This window comes from Bicyclus anynana, chromosome 20 (assembly GCF_947172395.1).
Source record: "Bicyclus anynana chromosome 20, ilBicAnyn1.1, whole genome shotgun sequence".
Taxonomy (NCBI): domain Eukaryota; kingdom Metazoa; phylum Arthropoda; class Insecta; order Lepidoptera; family Nymphalidae; genus Bicyclus; species Bicyclus anynana.
Window position 1 is genome coordinate 4,870,738 of NC_069102.1, and position 25,756 is coordinate 4,896,493.

General features: G+C 36.4%; 1 protein-coding gene across 1 annotated transcript in view; it reads left to right on the forward strand.

The window, feature by feature from the left end:
• The window catches only part of LOC112053282 (cAMP-dependent protein kinase type II regulatory subunit), a 40,534-nt gene that overhangs the window by 1,787 nt on the left and 12,991 nt on the right, over positions 1–25,756 (forward strand). The window contains exons 2-4 of the mRNA XM_024092666.2: positions 6,559–6,749; positions 10,725–10,862; positions 14,518–14,730. Coding sequence (XP_023948434.1) covers positions 6,559–6,749; positions 10,725–10,862; positions 14,518–14,730 — 542 coding nt within the window. The remainder of the gene's footprint in view (positions 1–6,558; positions 6,750–10,724; positions 10,863–14,517; positions 14,731–25,756) is intronic.

Genomic DNA, 25,756 nt, shown 5'->3' on the forward strand with positions numbered 1-25,756 from the left:
ATAATACTTTCAAATATATCAATAAATAACATTCTTCTCTCAAATAACTTTGGATATGTTTGTTTGTGGTTTAATAAACATTTCATAATTATTTAGAGGCTACTCAAGTTTAATTGTAGACATAAATTCCATACCTACCATTAATTATAGCAGATTTTTGCCACCTGATCAAACAGATCATTTCTTCTATGCACATGGTATTTGTGGTTCTAACTACCTACTGTTTGGTTTTTAAATTATATTGTATATGAGGGTATGTAACTTTTTTCTATTATTGGCAGGCATCACATTGCTATCTTGCACCTCTGATAAACATACATTTGCACCACTTTTATGAGCAATTTTAAGAGTAGTAGCAAACCCAATCTCAAGCTGTCTGGTAACTCAAGAATTATGGAAAAAAAAATTCTCTCAGAATCTGACAACATATTTACTACTTGACATAGTAGTAACTTTGGTTTTGTACTGAAATGGTTTAGTATAAAGTAAAAGCAACTCGTAGTTTTCTGGTAACTCCTCACTTTATAATACGTGGAAAAGCTAGAAACTGATATTGAATAGAAATTTCCAGACATTCTTTTGTTGTGAACAGTGTTTTGCTGTGTAATAACTGTTTCTTTTGCTTGGCTGTGTGCCATAACTATTTATTTAATGATGTGTGAGTTTCCCAAACTCGCTTATGATTTTTAGTTGTTACCAAGCCATTTGGCACATGTATGTGATAAGAGTAATATGGACAGCATGCTTGAACTAAACAGAGTCTAAAAACAAGTGATTATTTTTTTTTTCATTTCAATTTTTAACAATAAATAGCTAATTTGTTATCTGTAATATGCCAACAAACCCAAGAAGCAACACCACTCAGATCTGATGAAAATCCTTGATATAGGTGATCCATACTATAACTAGTATAGTTATAGTGTAGTATATTTACTATACTATTATAAAGACAGAAAGTTAGTGAGGTTGTAATCTCTGGATCTATTCATTCATTCATTACCAACCCATATTCGGCTTACTGCTGAGCTTGAGTCTCCTCTCAGAATGAGGAGGTTAGGCCTATAGTCCACTAAGCTGGCCCATTGCGGATTGGCAGACTTCACACTCAGAAAATTAAGAAAATTCTCTGGTATGCTGGTTTCCTTCACTGTTTGAGACACGTGATATTTAATTTCTTAAAATACACACAACTTGAAAGTTGGTGTGTGCCCCAGGCTGGATTCGGACCCATGCCCTCGGGAATCGAGGGCAGAGGTCCTCCACTGAGCTATCACTGCTCTTTTATATCCACTGGGTTATCACAGCTCTTTTTCTGTCTCTGGATCTATAGAACTAATTTTAAAATTCTTTTACCTATAGAAAGCTATATTATTTGTGAGTGTCATAGAGAGTGGCTTTATTTTATCCAGGCAGGTGAAATTGCTGGGTGTCTGCTAGTATCATTATAATCTTTGAAATTCCAACTGGTACAGTTGATATGATAATTAAAGGTATTTTGTGATCATGGAGATTTATATTATTATTGGTTTCCTGTACAATTGAATGAGTATGCATTATTCATTATTCATATAGAATATGCAATATATAAAATTCCTTTTCAAATATATAACTTTGTAATGAATTCTCAGGATAGGCAATACATTTTTTGCATCTATGGAGTGCATGCCACTGATCCCAATCATCATCCAACCATATTCGGCTCACTGTTGAGCACGAGTCTCCTCTAAGAATGAAAGGGGTTAGGCCTTAGCCCACCACGCTGGCCCAATGCAGATTGGTAGACTTCACACACCTAGAGAATTAAGAAAATTCTCAGGTGTGCAGGTTTTCTCACGATGTTTTTCTTCATCATTTGAGACACGTGATATTTAAATTATTAAAATGCAAATAACTGAAAATTTGGAGGTGCCCCAGACTGGATTCAAACCTACGCCCTCCATTTCGAAGGCAGAGTTCATATCCACTGATCCAATAATACTGATCAAATCAAATAAACTTGCTCAAAGCCTTTAAATTTGAAAGGAACAATTTTTACATTTTAATTATTTCCAGCAAGTACAAGGCCTGGAATTAGCCTATAAATCAGACCAAAAATAAATCAAGCAATTTCAAAATCCGCGTGTTTTTTTTTATTAATTCTTTATGCTACAGCCTATGGGAGGATTGTTAGACCTAGAGCATCAAGTTTCCAAATCCAGCACTGTCTGGGTGTTTACTTGTTATAAATTAAGTGGTCCTAACACCCACAAAGTTAATCCATGGAATGCTAGGGTGTTTGTCTCAGTTGCAAGTCTAATATTTTATGTATAATGTTTTAAATCTTTTATTAAAGCTATCATGAAAATCAAATCAGTATCAAGTGTTTCAAATTTGACAAACAAATATGATTATCTTGTAGATATTGCAAGTTTTCAAGTCTTAACTTCTCAACATCATACCTAATTCACATGGGATTTTGAGCTCAACAGTTTTTGTTAGGACATAAATTTACTGTGTTTACTATACTGTGATCTCATTTACTTGTTTGTGTTTGACTCTTTGAAGTTTCGAGATGATGCTGGCTTATTTTTCTCAACGTCTGTGGCACGGAGTTGAAACAGATGTTGGGCTTTTTTTAAATATGTAATTTACAAGATAATGTTGAAAAATTAAAGCTCATATGTACTCTGTAATTGGTGATTAAGTACCCGATTAATTTTTGTTACATAATTACTAGTATACAATCTGCAGTTCTACCTCTACAGTTTATGTTCTTGTGAGAATACAGGCATAAAATAAAGTCTGCGTTACTTACTGATCATATGGCTTTGCATTGTGTAATTTTAAAAATAGTTTAGCTGCGAAGCAGTTATACATTTTTTTTTTGTACGGCCAATTTGCGATCAGTCCTAAGACTATAAACAAATATGTTGCGAGTTTTTTTGTCTTGTGGAGGTCGATCCTCATTAGGAGTTGGCGCTCATTTGGTGCGTCCTGTTTTTCAAATGTCCAGGTCGAGTATGCGTTATACATAAATATACTTTCTTATTTTTAACAGTATACACTCCCCTTCTCAGCTCGTGTTGTTCTACCTGCCTAGCCAAATCCTATAGATCCTACTAGAGCAGATTTAGATATAATGGGGATGATGACTAGGTTTGAATATATTGATTTTTATGATACATTCGGGTAAATAGGGTCAATGTTAACTAATTTATACATAAAAAGCAAAGATTGTCTGGATATTTGCAAAATAAATGAGATTATAAAATTTCAAAAACTATTAAATTTTTTTTATCGTAATTAGATGAAAATTCATACAGTTTTGGCTTCCTTACATTAAATGTGACATTTTTTAATAAGTGAACTATAAAGATAAACGCACAAATAACAAAAATATTAGTAATTTTGTTTGAACGCGCATACAAATCTAACGATCATTACATTGCCTATGACGTCATTTTTTCGAGCCATTTTGTATGGGACGTTTTTCAGGGATCCGCCGCAGCGCCGCAAATCTGACCCTTTAAATCCCTGTAACTCCGAAAGTAATGATCGCAGATACCCTGTTCCTTTTACAAAATTGCTTTACTATTAGTATACTCTTAATTTTTATACAATTTAAAAAACTGTCATCATCCCTATTCTAATATAGAACTTGCAGCAGTTCTAGAGAGACCAAAGTTTATAAGCAAGTTATAGAGAAATATTGCTGGTAATCCTCTAGCACCTACTTCTACTTCATACAGACTAACCAAAAAGCCGTTTTTAGTTTAGTCATCTGTTAGAACATTGCGATCTTAAAAACACTTGATAAAAGGAATTTTGCAAATTGGTTTAATTGTCTTCAAGTGGTGGTACATACATAAAAAAAAACATACAGATCAACTGGATAACCTCCTTCTTTTTCATCATCATCATCATCATCATCATCATCATCATCATCAAATCAGCCGATGGACGTCCACTGCAGGACATAGGCCTTTTGTAGGGACTTCCAAACATCACGATACTGAGCCACCTGCATCCAGCGAATCCCTGCGACCCGCTTGATGTCGTCAGTCCACCTGGTGGGGGGTCGGCCAACACTGCGCTTAGTAGTGCGGGGTCGCCATTCCAGCACTTTGGGACCCCAACGTCCATCGGCTCTTCGCACTATGTGCCCCGCCCATTGCCACTTCAGCTTCGCAACTCGTTGAGCTATGTCGGTAACTTTGGTTCTTCTGCGGATCTCCTTATTTCTGACTCGATCACGCAGAGATACTCCTAACACAGCTCGTTCCATCGCCCGCTGTGTGACTCGCCTTCTTATGAGGCCCATAGTTAGCGACCAAGTCTCGGAACACTGGCAACACGCACTGTTCCTTCTTTTTAAAGTCAGTTAAATACATAGTTTTTTTTAAATCACAAACTGACACATCAATTTTATTTATATGTATTGATTATTGAAAATCAAGTGTGAGGTTTCATTTGTATATACAAGTGCTAATGCATCCTTGAATTTTATTTGTGTAAGACATTGACACGAGGGCTTGAAGTTAAATAAAATACAAACTGAAATGTGTTTTGCAGGCCTAAGTTATGGGTTATTGTATTAGTCATCTACCTCATTCATAAATAGACTTTAATTGCTGTCATTTTTATCAAAATAATTACTTAATAGGTTAAGAAAATTAAAAAAAAAATCATAATTTACACAAATTTACAAATGTCTAATAAGCCATGTGCCATTAATCACTTAACATCAAGTGATCTGCGTGCAGTCCTGGATTAGCCTATAAATCAGACCAAAAAAAATCAAGCAATTTCAAAATCCGCGCGTTTTTTTATTAATTCTTTGTGCTACAGCCTATGGGAAGATTGCTTAGACTTAGAGCATCAAGTTTCCAATTCCAGCACTGTCTGCATGTTTACTTGTTATAAATTGTGGTCCAAACACCCACAAAGTGAATCCTTGGAATGCTAGGGTATTCGTCGCAGTTTCAAGTCTATTATTTGATGTATATTGTTTTAAATCTTTTATTAAAGCTATCATGCAAATCAAATCAGTATCAAGTGTTTCAAATCGACAAACATCTAAGTGCAAATACTTGTTTTTATCAATGTCACACCAATTTAGTATACAATGCAGTTTATTTTTCTAAAAAAAGTAGTAGGTATTGTAATAATAACCAATGATTTATTATCCTACTAATATTATAAACGCGAATGTTTGTATGGATGTATGTTTGTTTCGATGTTTGTTACTCTTTAACGCCGCTACTACTGAAACGATTTGGCTGAAATTTGAAATGGAAATAGATTTTACTCTGGATTAACACCTAAGCTACTTTTTATCTTGAAAAATCCATGGATTCCCGAGATTTGCGAAACCCTGATGATTTTGATAGTATAAATGTTTGTTACTCTTTCACGCCTCGGCTACTGAACCAAATCACGATCCGATCATTTTGAAGTAGATAGATTATAGTCTAGATTATTTATATGCCTTCTCCTACTTGTATAAGGAGGAATCCATGAAATGTATCCATCTCATAAAGACAGATATTTACTAATAAGTAAGATGTTTACTTTTAGCTACTAGGTAGGTATGTGATTAAACATTTTGTAATAGATTATGAAAGAATTCCTATTACATAGTAAAACATAATGTTTACTACGCTTACAAACATTCAATGTCAAGGTTGGTTTTAACCTGCTAAAATTGATTGCCCAATAAAATAAAATTAGTTGCTTGATGTTCTAAATTTAAACACATTTGTGTGGGTTTTTTTATATCTATTCGACACCTACAACAAAAAAAGAAAGACACAAAAAAGGTACAGTTAGTTAATAGATAGTAGTTTGTATTAGGTCCCACTATTTTTGTAGGGAATCCCACAGTCCTAATAGGGATTTACTTTAACGTCGCATAGACCCAAAGAAGACTTGGTATTAATATACCATATATTCCAAATACCATGTATTCTTCTATCATTGTTAGATGATGAATAGAGACATTATTCATATAACATTTCAGCTTTTAGTGGTGATGACAGCGTCTGTACTTTCATGAAGATTTTTAAATATCTTTGTTTGCGGAAATCAGCAAACATTTTTTAAAATTCTGGTAATATTTTACTTCAAAATTAATATAAAATAGGATCAGAAATGCCAAGACATCAGTTGTTTTTCTACTTTAACACCTACTTTGTAACCCTCCCACTCTGTTATGCTTAAATCATCAGACTTTAACAATACACTATTTAGCCAGATACTAAACCACCTTACCTTACCTTTAGTCGGTCAAGTTAATCCTAAAAGCACATATTGAGTTCCTCTATACTTTGTAAACATATATCTTAAAGGACTATATTAAATGGCTAGTACTTTTTATCTGAACTCTGAAGAAAAATACTGTATTCGAGCATATGTATGTGAATCTCTTCAATAATAATGATTACTATTATTGATGAGATGAGATGAGATTAATAATAGTGTTAATTAGTGCTAAGTGCTAAGGTAATTGTGATAATATGTAGCTTAATTATATATTTTTTCTTTTTTAATATTTTTAACATAATGTTTGTTCTCGTTTAGAGCCGCCAGTGGCGCGCTTCAACAATCGACGCAAATCGGTGTTCGCGGAGACATACGACCCTGAAGAGGATGATTCGGACGAAGGCGCACCGGCAGTGTTCCCGAAGTCAGACGCTCAGCGGGCGAGACTGGCCGAGGCTGTCCGGGGCATACTGCTGTTCCGCTCCCTTGATGCGCAACAAATGCAGCAGGTAAGGAATTACTATTACCTCTGACAGATGATCTAAAGAGGATGATTCGGACGAAGGCGCACCGGCCGTGTTCCCGAAGTCAGACGCTCAGCGGGCGAGACTGGCCGAGGCTGTCCGGGGCATACTGCTGTTCCGTTCCCTTGATGCGCAACAAATGCAGCAGGTAAGGAATTACTATTGCCTCTAACACACGATCCGAAGAGGATGATTCGGACGAAGGCGCACCGGCCTTGTTCCCAAAGTCAGCGGGCGAGGCTGGCCGAGGTTGTCCGGGGCATACTGCTGCTCCCTTGATGCGCAACAAATGCAGCAGGTAAGGAATTACTATTGACTCTGACAGACGATCTGAAGAGAATGATTCGGACGAAGGCGCACAGGCCGTGTTCACTAAGTTAGCGGGCGAGACTGGCCGAGGCTGTCCGAGGCATACTGCTGATTCGCTCCCTTGATGCGCAACAAATGCAGCAGGTAAGGAATTATTATTGTCTCTGGCAGACGATTCGAAGAGGATGATTCGGACGAAGGCTACTCAGCGAGCTATGCTACCCCAGGTACCTAACCTAGGAGAAATCGGATCCCCTTTCGCGCCAAATATAAATGATGATTTTTCAAAAAAGTGAGTGTCTCGCAAGCTCTTCTCGAATATCTCTTATTCGACGAATTTGCCTGCCGGGCAATTGTACTCACAATAAAAAGATAAAATTGACTTTTCGTAAACAAAACCTCTAATATAAAATTGAATTTATTAACAAAAGTGCCAATAAAAGCATTTAATGCTGAACCTACATAATTTGTTGAACCTACTGGAATTGGTTTTTGTACGAGTATCTACTAACATAAATGATATGAAACGGGACAAATTCTCGGCAAAAGATACATTTGATAAAGAAACAATTTTGTTCCTGCAAAAGTTTACGCCCACACTCCACGGATGTGAAATGGGGTCAACAAACTTGAAGTATAACGGTCTATTTTTAAAATTGGACAAACTTTTATGAAGGTTCATATCATTCATTGATTCTTTATCAATCCAGTTTCTAACAATTCTAACTATATTCATGGGAGGGCTGAACTTTGCCCACACCTCATTGGGCCCATTGTTCAAGGCTCGGGGTCCGGAGGGGCTTTATTTAGCCGGTAAGAGTCCGGCACTATCCGGTTCAGGATGTCTATGAGGATTTTATTCCTCCTGAAAAAAAAAACTTAGTTGAGGTCCAAGTCTTACAGCAGAAAGTCAGCACTCTGCAAGGCATTCCGTACTTGACTCTTGTAAGCTTTCCGAGAGAAAAACTTAAATAAATTGAAAGTGAGAAACAAATATCTTAGCATTCCAAGGATTTACCGTGCAGGTGCCGGGTCCATCGCGTGGTAGAGAGAAAATCTCCGAGCAGAGTCCTGAACTTGTGACTACAGGATGTAGGGTTAAGGAATTCCTTGACAATCGATTAACACTCCCCTCCTCCGTTCGTGCTGTTCTCTTAAAGATGCTTATTAGAGCAGCCTTGGATACCCGTTCTAATATAGAACTTGCTGCAGTTCTAGAGGCCAAAGTCTTTAAGCATGTTATAGAGAGATTTTGCTAGTAATTCTCTCGCATCTACTTCTACGGCGTACAGACTAACTGCATAGCCATTTTTAGTTAATTCATTTTTTAGGTCATAATATTTATTCACTTTTATACTGTGGTCCTTCGGAATGTTAGTCTCCCTAAAGAAGGGAAAAAAGACGTAAAGACGAAAGTAAAATATATGAAGTCATGTTGCACCAACCTATTAGCTATGCATTACCTACATGATTACTATAATATTATGCCTCCAACTTCATTGTTCAAATACCTAATATGTTTGAGATATATTTATAAAAAAAACTACAAACGGTATGCACAATTTATGAATGCTAATGCCCGCCACGGTGACTGAAAACACCGGACGCGGTTACATAACTTGTAGACTTGATATAAATCTGTAACTTAAACGTTCTCTCTACCTACATAATAGATTTATCAAGCGGTAATTTTAACTTGAGACTTAGTTCAATCTGGTCTTTCTAACCCCGAGTTCTGTTTTTGCGAAGTTATATTTGATACGTTTTTAGCTAGCATAGTTAACTTGCTTGAACCTCGAAGGCTAATAACGTAAGAAAAACCTGTCTTGGACGCTTTAAGTTCTTAATGTGTGTGTAACGGTTAGCAGCTAACTCGCAATTGACTAGTTTGGAGGAATAAGGCTAAATCCCCTATCCTATCTTTTAGTCATTAGGTACGCTATACCAAATGTCTAAATAGGTAATGATGATTCCACCACATGTTATATGTATGTATATGTATAATTGGGATACTTTGTCTGTATTTTCTCATTTCTAACCGACTTCAAAAATGAGGAGGCTCCCAAAATGGATCTTATTATTTTTCTGAGATTGCAATCTTTACGCGACTAAGTCGGTCGCCCCTGTGCCGATCAGTGTTCAAAACTTGTACATCTTGAACTTGGTTTTACCATTTTTTTACAGCGTGTGTTTTTTCTGAACTAGCGAACAATGTTTCCAACGACTTTTTGACTTTCCTTAAATTAGTCAGTTACCTTATATTCAAATACATACATACTTACATACATAGACTGCCAAAATCGTTGTCCTTCCTTTTGGCTTCGCCGTAGTCGTAAAAAATTTGGTGGTTATCTCCAAAATCATTTCTTATGCAGAACCATCAGAATACTTCTTTGGATTTTATGGATCTTTGCTTGAAAGTTTTTATAGTACCTAATCGCAATAGTCCTTGACGCAGGAACAAAATATTTATTAATAACCATTCTCATCACCATTCACACTTTGCGTATGTGATATGATATTCACGGCGATCCAGACGAAATTGCGAATATAGCAAATCGTGATGGTAGGCCGTTTTACTTGCAAGCCATCTGCCAGACTTTGGTACGTCCAATAATCAAATATTGTCCTATAAGGTTACCACATGATTTTAAAACATTTATCTGTTATGCAAAAATCTGCTCTTATGTCTGACAAACCTGAAGTTTAAGTAGTTTTTAAACTTCAGGTTTGTCAGTTTATAGTGAATAGTAACTATACTACCGGTTCGTAAAGCTGGATCTGATGAGAAGAGCCGTCAATAAACGCTTAAAGGAAAACGTCCACAGATCGGCATCGGTCGCATCGCATCAAACTGTTTTTAGTATTATTTGTATAGAAAATCGTACAACTGTGTCCACAGATCCGCATAGAAGGATCGCATCGAACGAATTTTATCTATCTTAAAGTTAAAAATAGTTAAAATTAATTACAATTTCTGTTACTACCTGTGTGAGTACCTAGTTAATGCTGCAGCGACACGGTGTCCACACATTGCTCTACTCGCGCAAATAATTGGGACGCCACGTACCAATACTTTGATACGCGCTCACGGTGACAGATGAGTTTCGAGATTAACGTCGCCACACGAACGACGTCTAGAAAGAAAGAAAAATGCGTTTATTTCGAAATTATGCCACACATCACAATATCTCCAGTATAACAGTACATCCAGGACAAAACCCTGCGATGTGTGGCATAACCCAGAAAATGGCCCCAGCTCAGCATAATGCTACGTGACCATTTAAATTTGGACACGTAGCGTTGATTTTCAGTTGGAACCACAGATTGGGTAACGCCACGAACACAGCCAACACAACCTTATAATCTAAACTAATACCTACACTGACATTAAACTGAAAAATAAACTTAATATTAAATAACCAAAAGGAACTAAAATGAGTTAAACTATAGACCTAATAAAAAATATTTTACTATTATTTCAATACATAATTACATATATAATATTATAATAAATACATATGTACATACATTTCTTCTTCTTTCTTTCACGTCTCTACCAACTTCCCTCGCCACTTGTATAATGTCTGGCTGCAGCATACAATTTTATTAAAAAAAATATATTTACTAACGTTGTCGATGTCTTGATAGGTGTTGGACGCGATGTTCGAGAAGCGTTCAGAGCCCGGCGAATACGTGATCCGGCAGGGCGACGACGGCGACAACTTCTACGTGATCGAGAACGGGGTGTTCGACGTGCTCGTCAACGGGGACGATGGAGTGGAGAAGGTAAGCAGACTGGTTATCAAGTACCAGCACCGGCCTGAAGTAAATTTTAGAATGGAGCGAGATCCAATTATGGCGCCTCTACTGTTTGCTCCTAATAATATATACCTATACCAATTGTGAGTGCAAAGTAAGTATGGTACGTGAAGTTCTCGACCATACTCTGGAGTGACAAACGTTCTTTAGGCGTCCTCTAGGATTTGGCGCCTGGAGCGACTGCTCCGTATGGACGGGCCGGCCCTGTCAAGTACTTTGGTTCAAGGTTATCAGCTGAAAATCAGCGCTCTATGTCCAATATTACCTTTGGTACATGCAGCACAATGCTGAGCAGGATCCTTTTTCAAGGTTGTGCCAAATATGGCATAGTGGTGTTCTAATGCTTAGACTTAGAAGTTTGAGTATCAGGCACTACAATAGTGTTAAGGGATTAAGTGTGGCACAATTTTTGAAATTCTTTTCTTTTTTTCTATCTTTATAACATTTTTTTTATTCTTTACAAGTTAGCCCTTGACTACAATCTCACCGGATAGTAAGTGATGATGCAATCTAAGATGGAAGCGAGCTAACTTGTTAGGAGGATGATGAAAATCACACCCCTTTCGGTTTCTACACGACATCGTACTGGAAAGCTAAATCGCTTGGCGGTAAGTCTTTGCCAGTAACAAAGTAACTAGCCACAGCCGAAGCCTTCCACCAGCCAGATCAGGATCAATTTAAGAAAACCTCAATCGGCTCAGCTGGGGATCGAACCTAGGACCGTAAGTCTTGTAAATCCACCGCGCATACATCTGCGCCACGGAGGCCGTCGGAGACATTTGTCGCAAAAGCATCAGTGGCATGCACAAGGTTTATAACTAAGGTAGGCACCATACATTCAAAGGGGACGATGGACTCGAGAAGGTAAAGACGTTGACATTGTTGATACTATCTAGTAGTGGCGTGCACAAAGTTTATAACTAGGGGTAGCCATTGTACGTACAGATTTTAAATATTTTTACACAAATGAAAATTTTCTTTTTTTAAATTACTTTAAAACTATTTTAATATTCTTTCTTGCGTTAGCCGTAGAACTATGGAGCGTTTTATATTTTCATCCTTTTACATTATTATTTTTTACTAATGTGAAAACATGAAATGTTACTTTAACTTTGAAAACAGTAAAAGTACTCCGGTGGTTTACTGTTTTCAAAGTCAAAGTCTCCCTCGTGTGCGTAGGCCTTAAGTGCTCGTAGTCTAGTTTATGTAATATTCATTGCAAACGCCGTATACGGTTTGATGGCGATGCCGGTGCTGACCTTGGTTTTGAGAATGTGGCTAATGGTGTCTGTGCGTCTCGCGAAAACCTTGACCGTATAATAATACTGTACCTACTATCTTAACCGACTTCAAAAAAAAAGTAGAAAGCTTTTACATTATTTTACGAACGAAGCGAAACTAAAAGATCCTAATTGGAACAGTAATTTTTCAGAAAATCGTGGACGCAAACATATATATAGTATAGTTACGGCTTGGACGATTTGTAGTCTATTTTTCCTCGTCATCAACCCATATTCGGCTCACTGCTGAGCTCGAGTCTCCTCTCAGAATGAGAGGGGTTAGGCCAATAGTCCACCACGCTGGCCCAATGCGGATTGGCAAACTTCACACACACAGAGAATTAAGATAATTCTCTGGTATGCAGGTTTCCTCACGATGTTTTCCTTCACCGTCTGAGACACGTGATATTTAATTTCTTAAAATGCACACAACTGAAAAGTTGGAGGTGCATGCCCCGGACCGTATTCGAACCCACACCCTCCGGAATCGGAGGCAGAGGTCATATCCACTGGGCTGTCACGGCTGTTAATTTGGTCAATTTTGGGTAGAGAGAACTCCTCGACCTCACTCAAGATCTCAGGTTAAGAAGAAATGATATTGCCCTGATTGGTCTTAAAACGCGTCTACTGTCTTCGCCCAATAGACAGATTTATCGCGAAATCTTTAATCCTACTAATATTATAAACGCGAAGGTTTGTATGGATGTATGTTTATTTGGATATTTGTTACTCTTTAACGCCACGCCAGTAGTACTGAAGCGATTTAGCTGAAATTTGGAATGGAAATAGATTTTACTCTGGATTAACATATGGGCTACTTCTTTTACTTTCATCCCGGAAAAATCCATGGTTCCTGCGGGATTTGTGAAAAACCTAATTTAACGCGGATGAAGTCGCGGGCTTCCGCGTTAACTTATATGTTACTAGCCGACGCCCGCGACTTCGTCCACGTTAAAATCGATGTTAACTTTTAACCACCCCTACCCTACCCCTACCCCTAAACTAAAAAATTCAAGATTTTTAAATAAGAAAATGGTTGTTGTGCCTCACTCGACATAGATTGGTATAGTGTATTTGATATTGCGGATTTTTTGTAGATATTTATAAGATCTATAATTTATGGTTGATTTTTTATTCCTTGTGTCCGAAAAACCCAAATATCTTACGGAACCCTATTTTTTTTTCAAAATAAAATTTAGCCTATGTTACTTGTGGACAATGTAGCTTTCGAATCGTGTAAGAATTTTTAAAATCGGTCCAGTAGTTTTTGAGCCTATTAATTACAATCAAACAAACAAACAAACAAACCTACAAACTTACAAACATACAAACAAAGTTTACCTCTTTATAATATTAGTATAGATGATGAAAAAATATTTGAAGAAATCCCAAATTAAAAACCAAAAATAGTTTATCTTCAATTACTATGCATAAAACCATAACCAATATTGATGAAGATTAAAGATGTGTGTAGATAGATACAAATCGACTGGCCTTGTAGGAAGGTTTACTAAAATACCTGAATACAATATATTTTTCATTTCTTAACAAGCTTACTTTGGTATGTCGTATCTATAAGAAGAATCTCCGCGCGACCAAAGAAAAAAGTTATAAAGGTCCTTGAAACGTCTAAAGGACCATGGCTCTTCATATATCGTTTTCTAAATCTTAAAGCTACCTTTTAGCTTTGACTGTTTTAAAATAAACAATAATAATTAATCTAACCCAGAATCCAGTGAAATACCGAGAATAATTATAGCCAGGAAAACGATTCAGTCTATAATCTATCTCCATTCCAAATTTCAGCCAAAAAAGCAGTCGAGGCGTGGAGTAAAAAAAATCGGTTTAGACGACTCCCTTCTCGGGTTAAGTCGTTTCTGCTTTATATTTGTACTGGTTCCCGGAAAAGAAAGATCCCGGATTTGAAAACGGGTCTGCTAATAACGAGGAAATGAAACAGGAATACCAAATTATAATTATTATACTATCGATAACGTTTACAATTCAGTCTAACGGACTATTATTCTTCTATTTGGGAGGTTGCTGAGGGGTTAATAGAAAATATAACTAAATAAATAGTAATAGTCTGTACTTTTTATGAATTGCATTTTTAAACTCCCAAAAAAAAACAAAATAATGGACACATTATATTCAATCGGCCCACCACGGCGAGCTTCTTCCTACAAATAAGCGCGGACATCATAACCGGCCGAGGTAGTCTGCGCCAATAGCTGGCCTTCTGTAATCTTTTGGTGTGGCGGAGTCGGCGTTGAGCTGGCGGGTTCCGTTCACTCCGTTGCGTATACATACACTGTGATTATGCATACCTCTTATTTGTGCAGGTGGTCCACACATACGAGGGGTCGGGCTCGTTCGGCGAGCTGGCGCTGATGTACAACATGCCGCGCGCGGCGTCCGTGCGCGCGCAGTCGCCCGGCGCGCTGTGGGCCATGGACCGCCACACGTTCCGCCGCATCCTGCTCAAGAGCGCCTTCAAGAAGCGCAAGCTGTACGAGGAGCTGCTGGACAAGGTGCCCATGCTCAAGGCGCTGCAGGTACGTGTCACACATATATGTATAGACTAGACCTCCATAATCCGGCCCTCAGTCCTCCTTAATCCGGCCCTCAAACCTCCTTAATCCGGCCTATATACTACCTCAGTGCCAATTGTCGACTTTATACGTCAAGCTGTTTTAGATATTTCGATAGATAGATATTAGATCCTATTCATAAACCTTTCGGTTTTGTATACTTACTCGTATATACCTATCCTGAGCCGCCCGCATCCAGCGAATACCTGCAACTCGCTTGATGTAGTCAATCCACCTGGTGGGGGGGTCCAACAACACTGAGTTTTCTAATGTGGGGTTGCTTGTGATGATGATACCTATAGATTAAGAAATTATTAAGGGCCCGTTTCACCACCTTCTGATGAGTATCTGATATCTTATTCACATTTTTTGTTATTACACATAAAGTAAGAAAACTTACGGTTAGAATGTCCAACACTCATCAGTAACACGCCAATAAACGGTATAACTTCTGAAAAATATAAAGAAACGTGACTATTATTTTTTCTTTTCAATTTCTCCTTTTAATTTGTCTACGGTATGATTTGAGAATTCTTCATTCTAAATGAAGATTGCCGTTCTTTTTGAGGAGCTAAGAACAGTTTGTAATGTATGACTTATTTCCGCCTGTTGTATCAAATTAAGGTTTTGCGCTTGAACATAATTACTTTTAAATATTGGATAGAAGCAGGCGTTACTTTGCGGAAGTTCATCATTACTATATAATTTATTTATTTTGCTATTATACGCGTAAAGCGGACTTTGCAATTGCACGTTGTAGAGTCAACATCTCCTGAGGATGCTCCGGTTTCGGGGTGAAACGTACGTAGAGAGTATTTTGTCGGACCTGGGTGACGTTGTCGCATGGGTTCGTCGGCTTTAAATAAATAATATATTATATATTCATAATTACTTTGTTTCAAGATGACTTATATCTGACCTTGAAGTTGTTTTTTGTTGAATGTTCAATGGTTTTTGTATTTACAAAATGGACTATCGGCCGGAATGGTCCAATTTATTCGTCAGAGAATTGGCACGGACATTGTACGTTAATGTATTTTAGCACGTAAATAGAAATTAAGATCGAAATAGAATTATTGATGGCCAATATGAGTACGAGCCGCTGTTATGTTTGTTTCATATTTTTGGTTCTACAGGTGTTGGTAATTCTCCATGTCGTAAAGATACTTGCCTTTCTTAATATGACTAATATTCTCTCCCTGTCCAATATGTCAAATATATAAATATGTATATACATATATGTTCCCTGTCAAATATATAAATATACAGGTTGCTCGGGAGTATTTCCCATAACTTAAGATGTTGACGAATGCACGCCTTTGACTATCCTTGCATTATAAATTACAAAACTTTGATACGTCATAATTATAAGGATGCGTATATGGGACACATTTTAATGTCGATTTACAAAAAAAAAATTTAATTTACACCGAAAATATTAATTTTAGAATACATGTTCCTTAAACATTTTTAATTAATTTTCGGTAAAAAATATACCCCAGAGTTATAGGAAATCTCCCGAGCATCCTGTATATTTAATTTCTATATGTGGTCAAACAACACTTCTTAAAACTTTATACGAAGCAGGTCTTCCTATAGTCTAGTAAAAAAATACTCGTAATAAATTTTATTAAACTAAATGACGCAAACAAATTACATTTTTTTTTTAGATTCATACGTCCGATGATCCGATCTCATTGACTATTATAAAGCCTGATCCAAGCTTAGCCTAATGAGCGTATTATAGATATGTGTTTATGGATATGACTGGTTCCGTTAACATGATTTCCCTTTAACTTCCAACTAAGCGTAAACATTATAAATTATAGTACAAGATCCCGACTTGCAATCGACTTTCCTCATCGAGTATAGAAAATACATTTTACACGTATTTGAGAACGTTTTATTAGTTTTATTAAATACTAGCGGACGCCCGCGACTTCCTCCGCGTGGAAATCAATGTAAATTTTCAAGCCCTATTTCACCACTTTAGAGGTTGAATTTTAAAAATTTTTGAATCACATTATATTTCGTATTTTTATTATGATTTATGAACAAATTTTTTAAACTGTAATTCTAAAAATGAAGGACTTTCTATACAAACTTTCAACCCCTATTTCACCCTCTTCTTATTTTTTTTTCAATAACAAGTATAACAAGTATAACAACAATAACAAGCAATAACAAGTATCCTATAACCTTCTCCGTATTATGGTCTTAAACTGTGCCAAGTTTCATTTGAATTCATTCAGTAGTTTCAGCGTAATGCCCGGTCAACAAAAAACACGGACAGACAGACAGACAAGAAATCAAAAAAAAAAATTTTGGGTTCAGTATCGATTATTTAATACCCTCCAATTAAAATTTTCAAAGTATCTTCAATGTACTATAGAATGGGGATGATGACTAGGTTGGAATATATTGATTTTTATGATACATTTGGATAAATAGGGTCAATGTTAACTAATTTATAAATAAAAAGCAAAGATTGTCTGGATATTTGCAAAATAAATGAGATTATAAAATTTCAAAAACTATTAAAATTTTTTTATCGTAATTAGATAAAAATTTATACAGTTTTAGCTTCCTTACATTAAATGGGACATTTTTTAATAAATGAACTATAAAGATAAACGCACAAATAACAAAGATATTAGTAATTTTGTTTGAACGCGCATACAAATCTAACGATCATTCATTGCCTATGACGTCATTTTTTCGAGCCATTTTGTATGGAGCGTTTTTCAGGGATCCGCGGCAGCGCCGCAAATCTGACTCTTTAAATCCCTGTAGCTCCGAAAGTAATGATCACAGACATCCTGTTCCTTTTACAAAATTGCTTTACTATTAGTATACTCTTAATTTATATACAATTTAAAAAAACTGTCATCATCCCTATTTGACGTGTTACAGTTTTATTATAAGTATAGATAATGATATGACACTGAACGTTTTTCCAGATAAATTTGTTTAAGTAAAATATATGAATATTTTTAACACCCTTAAATAAACGAAGCCAACTTCTGACGTCTAGTTCCTTCACTTCCTGAGATTTATTTCCTTTTATTTTCTCTTTTTATCACAAGTTATTTATTGCTTAATACAAATTACTTGTACGTCAATTATTAGTTTTTATTTTATTTATTAAAAAATACAAAATTAAAATTGAATAAAAAAATTACAAATTGGAAGTTTTTCGAAATTCAACATAACATTTAATACATTGAACCAATAAATTATTACTCGCGCGTTTAGAAAATTTTTAGAAATAAGTTACAGATTAGTAATGGTTTTAAATCGACCGGCTCTCAGACTTGCAGTTGGTCATGCGTATTTACAGAAGTTTGAACTAAAAACGCGGTCGTCTGTGAAAAACTGGTTACTGCGTATAGTGAGTTTACACAGTAATCTATCATACGTCTAATACAGTGGTTCCCATATTTATATTAACGTTCATACTTAGACGGGACGTGATAGCCTAGTGGATATGACCTCTGCCTTCGATTCGGAGGGCGTAGGTTCGAATCCGGTCCGGGGCATGCACCGCCAACTTTTCAGTTATGTGCATTTTAAGAATGTGTCTCAAACGGTGAAGGAATCCTGCATACCTGAGAATTTTCTTAATTCTATACGCATGTGAAGTCTGCCAATCCGCATTTGGCCAGTGTGGTAGACTAAGGCCTAACCTCTCTCATTCTGACAGGAGACTTGTGCTCAACAGTGAGCGACGACGACAAATAAAAATCACTGATACTGTAACATATGATGATATGATCGGATAAGCTTGTTTACATTACGTGGTCTTATCTTTCTGTTACTCCGACGATACCAAAAATCAAAAAGTTTCAAGTATTTTTAAATTTTATTTGTTCTCTGTTCAAGTTTGTAACCTAAAAATCCAGTCATATACAGGACGGACGCCCGCGATTTCGTCCGCCCTTAGACCTCTTTAATCCGTCCCTATCGCAAAATCTGTTCTTAGCGGATACCTACTAACTATAGACTACCTCCCTGCCAAATTTCATCTTTGTACGTCAAGTGGTCTTCGAGATTTCGTGATGAATGACTTTTCGCATTTAAATATTAAGATAAATGAAAACTCATTATCAGAAAACTTTATTGCACAAAACAAAAACAAATAACAACAAAAGAAAACATAGAAAACAAGCATAAGTAAAGTAACACAGAAAACAAGTATAAGTAAGTAAGTATGTGCAAAGGCGGTCTTATTGCTTATAGCAATATCTACCAGACAACCTTTGGATAAAGGAATTAATGTAATTAAATGCGGGATAGTGCAAAAAATATATAATAATAATAATAAAATATTTATATATACTACATGTATAAATATAATATATACATAAAAAATAACAAAACTATATCACTGATAGCAAAGTTTTAAAGCAAAACGAATGCACGTTTACGATCGAGCGATTCATTCAATTTAACTAACGGTAGCTTTACCGATTGCTTCCAGTAAACTGAATGTAGCCAAATTGCCTCCTGGCGATTTGTGAGCTCCCAATGTTCTCTAAAAATGATATCTATTTTTTTTTAAATGGCTGTTATTATTACCAACATTCCCATTACCTTCCAATTAGCCGTAAAGACTGTGTTAGGAGTGGGTATGACAATAGTCCAATGGGCGTCTAAATTATGATGTCAAATGGAGCCATTGTTCTTTTTTTTTTTTTTAAAGAATCTATACTAATATTATAAACTTGAAGAGTTTGTTTGATTAAACGCGCTAATCTCAGGAACTACTGGTCCGATTTGAAAAATTCTTTCAGTGTTAGATAGCCAATTTATCGAGGAAGGGTAGGGGTGCCGCGCGGCATCTACTATATATAGCTTAGCATGTTATAGCTTAGCTTAGCATGTACTATATATATAGCTTAGTAGTATAGTATAGTCATATCTTTTACTCGTAAATATGACCAATATTCCCATTCTCCTTCAACTAGTCGGGAAAGACTGTATTAGGAGTGGGTACTACAATAGATCAACGGGGCGGGAATCGAACCACTACCCCTCGGTGATGAGTCCGACTGCTTTACCGTTGAGCTATTGAGGCTATTGATTTGATTGATTGGTTGATTGTGTCTAATTAATCGATGTTATTGTTCATTTAAACTACTATTCTGTTTATACAGTTGGGTAGACTTAGTTTGTTGTGGGCCCTTCTCGGATCAAGGCGCCTTTGGAACCCTCGTGACTTTGATTTTAAGTTTTCGACCAATAGCGTACTTGAATCATATCAAATTTTATTTTGGGTTTTAAGCCCGATATTTTATGTTCTTTTAAGATAAAAATAGTTTGTTCTGCTAAGTTGACACTCGGAATAAAGGACCAGCCTCCATACAAAATTGGGACATGTCCTTTAATTTAAACAATATTTATTTCGCATAGTACCTACATGGAATAAGGGTCCGAAATATATCTATACTTATTAATTATTATATTTCTTATAAAACTTAATTTAAAAATCACGTATTTTTTCAAATTTTCCAAACGTCAAAAACGCTGTCGTCCATTTTTTTGACGTCACACACGTCATAAGAGGTAACTAGATTTATAAAGTGCCAATTCATTGTATTGAAACCAGCGTACGTGGGGGCGTGGTCTAAACAAACACATATATAGTGTAATAATACTAATCACTCTGATAAACTCTTCACGTAATTGGCTGTTTAATATTTAGTGATAAAAGAAATATGTTACCCTTACTTTTAGAGTTGAATATTATTTATTCCTTTGGTCACAGAACAAAATACAATGTCAGTAATCGAAACAAGACTGCTAGTACGTGCGTGGAAACGCTTGCGTAGTTCCGCACACCCGGGTGTAAGCGGGCCACGCCCCCTTGCTACTTCTATTCTATTAGCGATGTCTGTTCTGTGGTGACGTCACAATGTACTAAACGTGAAACTAATATTTTTGTCATACGTTCCGTCTGAGATTTGTTCATTGACCATCTTGGCCGACAGGCGTTTATTGTCACAAAAATATATAAAACTAAAATTGCCATATAATCAAAAATATATGAAAATTAAAATCCATCTATTAGAAGATAATAATATATAATAATAAAAAAAATATATAAAAAAATCAAAAACATTTAAAAAAGCGTCAACTAGCCCATTATGTACATGTTATTTCTCTATAAAGACACAATCAGAAACAATAGACTGCTTATATCACTAACATAAAACCTATCGAAAAATAAGTTGCTGTATTTTTACATGTAAACCTCATGGTTACGCAATCATAGGATTGGTCAGTCTCACGTGGTGATATGGGATAATATCTTGATAAGCTGTCCAAGCAACGTGTGACGTCACTTATCGGCTGTAATCGGAACATTGTAAATGGATCGCTTACAACTGGAGCACGTATAACATTAAAACATAGCGGTTATCGCCTTGTAAGACTTTTAATTCTGATTTAAGGCACAGATTAGCCCCGTCACTTAATGCATTCGTTATTGGTTAACACTTATATATAGATATCAACGATATTTAATAATATTAGATATGTCGCGTGCCTACAAGATCCGCATTTTAGCTACTCCACGCAATGCACAATTTTGTGTTAACATTATATATTTATGTATAATCTATATATGTAAATGAATGTTCGTTAGTCTTGCTAAAACTCGAGAACGGCTGAACGGATTTATCTTATCTAGGTCTTGAAATGTTTGTGGAAGTGTAGGGAAGATTTAAAATGTGAGAAAAATTACAATAAATGTCGGGAAAACCAAAAAAACAACCCTTTTCTATTTCCCATACAAACGATTAAGAGTCAAGGAGTAGGGATAGTAGGATAGGGACCTTCCCTACCCCTAGGGTATTTTTAAACTTCCTGAATACATAACTCGATATTGTGGACAGTATTTAGGTCATATTTAGGTATTATTTGTTTGAATAACTTTCTTTGTTTACTATGCGACTATATGAAATTAAGACAATTAGCCACTTTTCTTCGCCTCAGTTTCGATGCGCTAGTGACATGTCTAACAGTATAAAATCTTTAATAGATAAGTATTATAAAAATGTAATGAATTTTTGATGTATTACTTTTGGTTTCATTGATTTTATTGGTTTCCTTGAGATATTTCAATAATTTGGGAACAACTGTGGTTCATTATTTGGTTAAAGCCGAGTTTAATTATACACTTACATACATAATCAATCCATTTTACACACAAATGTTATTTAAGGCTTATAATAAAATAATGGTACACAATGATGGTTTTGTTAATAATGCTTTAATTCTAAGATTATTTTTACATGTTCTTAAAAAAGAAAGTATTCCATGCATTGAAAATTATAAATATCACGAAAATGTTAGAAAATAACCCAGTCTGTCCTCATTGCCTCGGTTTTAATGTCAAATACGAGCTGTCATTTAGGCACTATACTAGAGTCATTAGTGTTAATATTATAGAGGCCAAAAATAAGAACGGCGAAGATTTTACGACGTACCGATACTACGTGTCTTTCGTTACAGTTAATTAGATGTTTTACTGCTATCGCATTAGGGGTGTCATGGTCGTAGTTTTTTTTTATATTTTTTTTAATAAATGTATAGTAAAGTAGTCGTTTAATCTATGTATTTATGTAACTGACAAAGTTCGGTCCATAACAAAGTTTTTGGATCAGGATAGCGATGTTTGGAAGTCCCTCTAAAAGATATGTCCTGCAGTGGACGTCCATCGGCTTATATGGTGGTGGTGATGATGATGATGATTATGATGATGATCATGATGATGATGATGATGATGATGATGATGATGATGATGGTGGTGATAACTAGTAAATATCTTGATTTGTTTAAAAGTTTGAATATTGTGAGATTAGATTAGTATGTAAGAGTATGGAACATGTATAATTTTTTTTATTTTTTACAAGTTAGCCCTGACCCTGGCCCTAAAATTGACCTGATGGTAAGTGATGATGCAATCTAAGATAGAAGCGGGCTAACTTGTTAGGAGGAGGATGAAATTCCACACCCCTTTCGGTTTCTACACGACATCTTACCGGAACGCTAAATCGCTTGGCGGGACGTCATTGTCGATAGGTAACTAGCCACGGCCGAAGCCTTCCGCCAGCCAGACCTGGACCAATTAAGGAAACCTAAATCGACCCAGCCGGGGTTCTAACCCAGGACCTCAGTCCACCGCGCATACCACTCTTTACGCAGGCATGCAGCCTCCGTAAAGTGGATTTATAACTCTCTCTCTGTCTCTTATGAAACTCACTTCGATTTATAATTAATGAACTAGCGAACGCTCGCGACTTCGTCCGCGTGGGAATCAGTTTTTCACGAATCCCGCGGGAATCATGATTTTTTCTGGGATGAAAAGGTGTGTTAATAAAGAGTAAAATCTATTTCCATTTCAAATTTCAGCCAAATCGCTTCAATAGCCGCAGCCTGAAGGAGGAACAAACATACTTACACACTTACACACAAACTTTTGTCTTTATAATATTAGTGTTATATTATCGAGTTGTAATGTAAAACCCCTATCATACAACCATTTCATAATCCAGTTATAAAACACAAATATTTCACACACAATAGTGTGTGATAATCACTTAGACAATTCGGTGTCATAACAATTTTCTGGCACAAAAGCCGTTTATGATTCAATATGTGCTCACTGTTCAAGGTTCAAGATCGAAGCCCTATCAGCACTTTCATGCTGGCGATTCTCCAGCGTAGGCGGAAATGCTCTTAGTCTAGTCCAAGGTTTCTCAAAGTCGGGTATACGACGGCACCATTCAACGACAGGGGGTTCGCGACAAGATTTACGTAATGGTCGCTTGGTAACTGATACCAAGTCAGAATGAAGGTTAAAATTGTCCAAAATGACTCATAACATTGAATCCATTTGCGACAAGAAACAAGCTCTCACATCACATTAATATTACAAAGACATTTTTTTTGGTAGGTACTTTATGTAATCTATCTTTCTCGCTTTCGCCGTCTCTTGGAAATTTTAACAGGGGTTCGTGGAGCCGAAAGTTTGAGAAACCCTGGTCTAGTCAATAAGTGTTTTTCTGAGAAAAAAATAAATTAAACTAAACGATAGCTTTAAAATACTGTATATGCGTAGAAAATTCTGTGAATTAAATGTAACTCCAATGGTTGGTCTATGTGGTTTCGAATGATGAAGTCCTGTGTTCGAATCCTGGGTTGGGCTATGAGATACTCGTTTTCTTTCTTTTACAAGCATTTCCCAGTAGCAGTCTGGAATTAAAATGGTAGTTGTAACCTCCACCACCTCTTGAGAGCCGTGATAGCCCAATGGATATGACCTCCTCTGCCTCCGATACCGGAGGGCGTAGGTTCGAACCCGATCCGGGGCATGCACCTCTAACTTTCCAGTGCAATTTAAGAAATTAAAAATCACGTCTCTCAAACGGTTAAGGATAAACATCATGCGAGGAAACCTACTTACCTACATGAAAATTTTCTTAATACTCTACGTATATGAAGTCTGCCAATCCGCATTGGGCCAGCGTGGTGGAACATTGGCCAAACCCTTCTCATTCTGAGAAGCGACTCGCGCTCAGCAGTGAGCTGAATATTGGTTGATGAGGTTGAACTATGATGATCATGATGATGAATACACCTCAGTGTCTCGAAAAGAATTAAGCCGTCCCTTCTTTATCATTACCGTCAATAACAAAGAATATTAAGCTCATCGATCGTAGATCGATAGACGGGCCCCGAAGCGTCACGAATTTGTCATTCGTTTCGCAAATACTTACGAATGAAAAGTAACAACTTTCTCATTATATTCGTGTTGCGTCTTGTATTTTTGCACTCACAAAATGATCACGAAGACATAATTAAGGGATTAAACAAGAAAAAAACAGTAAAATATTTTTTAAGAAACAGCATGCGCTTGTTGCATACTAAGTTAAGATGTGCGTGCACGTCTTTGAGTAATGACATAACATTGTGCGTATATAGGGGCCCAACTAACGATTTATATCGATGATTAAGCTCGCCTACCCGAATTGGAGCAGCATGGTTATTCTATGCTCCAAATCCTCTCTCCTACAAGGCGCTTTGCCCCAATTTAAATAGACTGACAATCATGGCAATGAAAACTCTATAGAATCCCTTTGAGATCATTTCGAAACTATCATCACACTACATTGGTCGTATTCATAGAACGCTAATTTTAAATAAACAAACATATATTTACAAGAAAAAAAATATGAACACACGAAATACATAATTTATTTATCTTCACATCTATGACGTTGGCAGTTCGGCCTTCCAGTGTTCTGTCATGGAGCTCTGACGTCACAGCGGCTCGTGCCAGTTAGTGATACAATGTATAAATAGACTGGTGCCTTCATGATTTGCATTTTTCCACAATTATATCACGCGATTTACATGAAAGGTGTTTGTTCGTGTGGGGTACGCGGGGAAACTAATCAACGCGAGTTTGTTGCTATTTATATAATTACGCGACTCTGAACGCGGTATGCGTAAAATCGCGGTTTTTTTCAAAAAATTCAGACACTATTTTTTTTCTTTTATTCGCTTAGTTTTAGTCAAATATTCAAAAAAATTATTAAGTATTTTTATTTATTTCTAATAACTTCATTGCATTTTAGCATACTCAAAAGTGATTACAAAAATAAGAAAACTAATGTCGGACAAGGGTTATGATTCACAACATTTGTTAAGACAACTTAATTAACAAATCAAACTGTAACCAAAATAAGACCCTAGTATGGCAGAGAATGACCTTGAGTGAAGTCACGCACTTGTGAACCTTGTGTGTAGGGTCAAAGGTACCTTTGACTGTTAACAAACACTCCCCCTTTCCACTAAAGTCACTCTCCCCGCCTATCCCAAGTAACCCATAAAGAATTACACAACAAGAGATGTGGACGGCTTTAACGCCACGAGCACACTAAAGCCGTCCCGCAAGTCGTTGCAACGCGGCGATAACATTCAC